The 3,950-nt window shown below is 42.2% G+C and overlaps 1 protein-coding gene across 2 annotated transcripts in view; it reads right to left on the reverse strand.

Annotated features, from left to right (window-relative positions):
* UBA2 (ubiquitin like modifier activating enzyme 2) overlaps positions 1–3,950 on the reverse strand; it is a 20,438-nt gene that overhangs the window by 1,504 nt on the left and 14,984 nt on the right. Inside the window, exon 17 of one of the 2 annotated variants that reach the window (XM_027894533.1) lies at positions 166–353. In XM_027894533.1, the coding sequence (XP_027750334.1) occupies positions 166–353 (188 nt within the window). Of the gene's footprint in view, positions 1–158; positions 354–3,950 lie in introns of both variants that reach the window. The other variant, XM_027894531.1, reaches the window with a different exon arrangement.

Consider the following 3,950-nt stretch of genomic DNA (forward strand, 5'->3'; position numbering starts at 1 on the left):
TTAGCACGTTGTCAAGGGGCATTTGTGTGTTCCATCAAACGCTCTCCCTCCTGCTCTGCCAGCTCAGCACACGCCCTTGGTAGTGACGTACTCGCAGCCCTTCTCGTCGAGTTTCCTCTTGTGGCTCCTGTTCTCCTCCTCAGCGCTGCCTGAAGTACCTTCATCCTCAGAATCCACGATCATCAGGTCGTCCTGCTCCGAGCCCTGCCCAGCGCGAGCCCTCTTTGCCCCCACACACTCACACTCCTGGCCGAGTTTCCTCTTGTGGCCCCTGTTCTCCACCTCATCGGCAGCGTTGCCTGAAGGACCTTCATCCTCAGAGTCAACGATCACCACATCGTCCTGATCTGCAGCTGCAACACACAGGGTTCCCACTCAGATGGATGCTGTGGAGACAGCCTGCCCTCCAACTGATTTCCATGCACACAAGTAACCATGTCTCTAATACACCTTGGAACATTCTTTATCCCTGTTCTTCACCTGCAGGAGGGTTCTGAATTTCCCTGAAATGACTGTAAATTATGGTTTTCACATTGTTATTCCTTCTTCACCAAAGGTATGGAAAATATTGTAATAACCCAAGAATTAGGGAAATGCAGAAGGGGAGACTGAGGGGAGACCTCCCTGCAGTTCCAACTGCCTGGGCAGGGGCAGAGGAGGGGCAGGACTGAGCTCTGCTCTGGGGGGAGCAGGGACAGCCCCCAGGGAATGGCTGGAGCTGTGTCAGGGCAGGCTCAGGGGGGATCTCAGGGCAAGGTTCTTCCCCCAGAGGGTGGTTGGCACTGAACAGGCTCCCCAGGGCAGTGGGCACAGCCCCAAGGCTGCCAGAGCTGCAGGAGGGTTGGGATGATCCTCTGGAGCACAGGGGGTGACTCTTGGGGATGGGGCTGTGCAGGGCCAGGGGTTGGACTGGATGATCCTTGTGAGTCCCTTCCAACTTGGCATGTTCTGTGACTGTAACTTGTTTTGAGTGCACAGAACAGAACAATCCCATGCTGTCTGCAGCAGCTCTTGAGAAAAGAACTTTCCCAGCCCCCAAGCTGTAGTGCAGCCTCTCCTCTCCATCCACACTCAGCAGAACTCCCAAGAGAGGCCAAAAAGGAACCCACAAAGGAAGAAGCGGAAGGGTGAGCAGACTCACAGAGCTACAGGGTAACAATGGAGAGTACAAAAAGGCAAAAAAGAACCAAATGTGAACTTATAAGACCTCTAGTGGATTTGTTTTTAAGCACAAATTCGCTGTAAAAACTAATTTTATGCTATTTCTGTAATTTTTTAATATAATTTGAAATAAATTTTAGCAATGCTCTTTAAATTTAATCTCCCCTGAGAAAGGAGGCAAGTGACTACATACTTGTCTGCTTCAATCTGCCAGGCAAAGGAACAGCATCCCAAAGTGTAAACAGAACTATGGATCCCTAACTCCCATCTGTACACCCTGTCCCTATAAACAGTGGGACATTTCCAGTTCAATAGCTTCCCCTTCTTAAGCACTCCATTTGCATTTCAGTTAAGCTGTTTTGAGTGTGTTCAAAGCAAGTTCACATAAGGAAGGTGATGGTACTTCTTCCTGAGAGCAGAGTCCTTTCTCTTTGGGGAGGTGATAAATTTGGTTGATTCTTTTTATTCAAGCAACAGTGTGCCCATGAGTTAGGAGGAGTCTAACTTTATTTAAATCCCTGTGCAGATGATGCATTTAAACTGACACCCCACCAGGCCCTTGCCAGGTAAATAATACGATTTCAAGTTGTATTTACTGTAAACTTTTGTGCATTTTGTAACAACTGTAAATGTGCATTTTTCTATTTACTATCGCAGTTATACACAGAGGCAACTCAAATGCCTTTTATTTTGTTTTGGCAAAGTTAAGTCATAAAACTGAAGACAACTGCTTTAATTGGACTGCACTATTGAAAGACTATTTTGTTTCATATCATACCAAATGCTGTTATTTACCTGTCGATGTTGAGGGTTGTGCTCCATCATCACTACCATTGCTGATGTTCCTCGATGGTGGTTCTGATGGTTTAGGGCCAATTCTTTCAGGGGCATCACCAACAACTTCGAATTCCACATCTTTTTCTAGGTCTTCACTGCAGAAAAACACACCTGCTTTGAAACACCCAGGAGAAAACAACCCCAGTCTCCTTCCCAAAGAAAACCTCATTCAAGGATCTATTTTCCTTTTTAAACTTTGCTTTGTTTTTATTTCAAATGGCAGTTTCTTGCTTGTTGTTTCCCCAAAAGTGTATTTGGTTTTTGCACTGTGTTTTTATGATGTGTAACAACAAATTATTCAAACAAACCTTTCTGATACTGTTGTGAAAAAAACAAAAATCACAACAAAAACCCACCCAAACCAAAAACCTTAAACTCTATAATTTAATTTAAAAAAATAACAATTCCTCTTTTACCTCTGTATTTCCTTTCAGCAGCTTAATCTTGGAACTTCATTTATATATTTTAAAACTCTGAGTGGAAAACCCCTGTGGAACTGTTCTACTTACACACAGGCCAAATCATTATTTCAGAATCTTACCTGTGAAGCACATTGATTAACAGAGTGTAGTCCTGTAGGAAATCATCTGCTTGTAGTCGAGTGCCATTTCGAATTGCAAAGTCTGACAACTTCCTGTGGTTATTTGCTACAAAAACAATAAAACCCGCAGTGTTTACAGCTATTTATTTATATAAAGGTCTTTTACACCTGAACCCATATGATGAAAGGAATGCTGTAGAAACATTAGGATTAGCATTTATTAGCCATATTTATAGTAAAAGCTGACTTTTAACCTGTTAGGAGTTAGAACTACTTATGTTGACTTATTTACCCCTCATGCATCACATTCAAGCATTTAACAATTACATTTAGGAACATTCTGGAGATGATATCTGTATTTCAGTAGTGCCTACAAGCATCATCAACAGACCCCCATTTAAGAAGCACAAAATGAAGGGGGCTTGCACAAAGGTCCCTATTTTTTGAAGGAATCCTGGAAGTAGCTGATGCAGGGAAGCTGAACTGGCCGTGCAGGCCTGTACACAACCCCACTGCCTATTCCCAGGGCACCCAAAACACCTGCAAATCCATTCCCTTCAAACACCAATCTACAGGATGAACACTGCAACAATCTGCTCTACACATATTGTGCATGGTTTCTTCCAAGGTTTTGTCTTCTCTTATCTGAAAACCTTCAGCACTCATACCTTCTGTTTCTCCTTCTTCTGAAGAGATAAGGATAGTTCCCTTTCCATCATCTATTTGTACATCTGGTGCTACCATAGCAAATTTCTCTTTCAGTATCTGAAAATACAAATACGATTATTTAATCAATAGCTGCCTTAAACACACTTATTGAAAAAGAACCCTGAATTATGTTGATTTTATTATCCTATTATTATTGGCATCTACCAAGAGCATGTAGTTTTCTTTCTTTCACTTCTGTGAACAAAATGACTATATTTTTGATTCAGATATGCTGGAAAGTTTTTCAGAATACTTCATAAAACGACAGAATCACAAATCAGTTGTGACTACACCACTGCAGTGTGGCTACTGAACTATTCAAATGCAGTACAAATTTGGTTTGTTGTTGTCAGGTATGAACAGGCTTTAAAACCATCAAAAAATTACAAAGTGCAAACATTCCTTCACAAGACACAGAACACACACGGGTAAGAAGCATCTTGGTTAATAAAGCTGAAATGTAAATATAAGCAGGTAATGCTCAGTCAAAATATGCCTTTAAAAATGTACAGTTTTAAGATGAAAAAGGAAGCCTCAAGATTTACCTTATCCTGGAGTGTTAACACAGTGACCTTGTGCACATTCAGCTTCACAGTCACTTCTGGCTTACTTGCACACACATAGCAATTAGGATTTGGTGGATCCAAAGCACAGGGAACCAACAGCTTCTTCCTGGGATTTGGCTGCTTGTTCAGAAAAATCT

The sequence above is a fragment of the Empidonax traillii genome, unplaced genomic scaffold (assembly GCF_003031625.1).
Source record: "Empidonax traillii isolate 1590-97213 ecotype Southwest subspecies unplaced genomic scaffold, ASM303162v1 scaffold432:size744455, whole genome shotgun sequence".
NCBI lineage: Eukaryota > Metazoa > Chordata > Aves > Passeriformes > Tyrannidae > Empidonax > Empidonax traillii.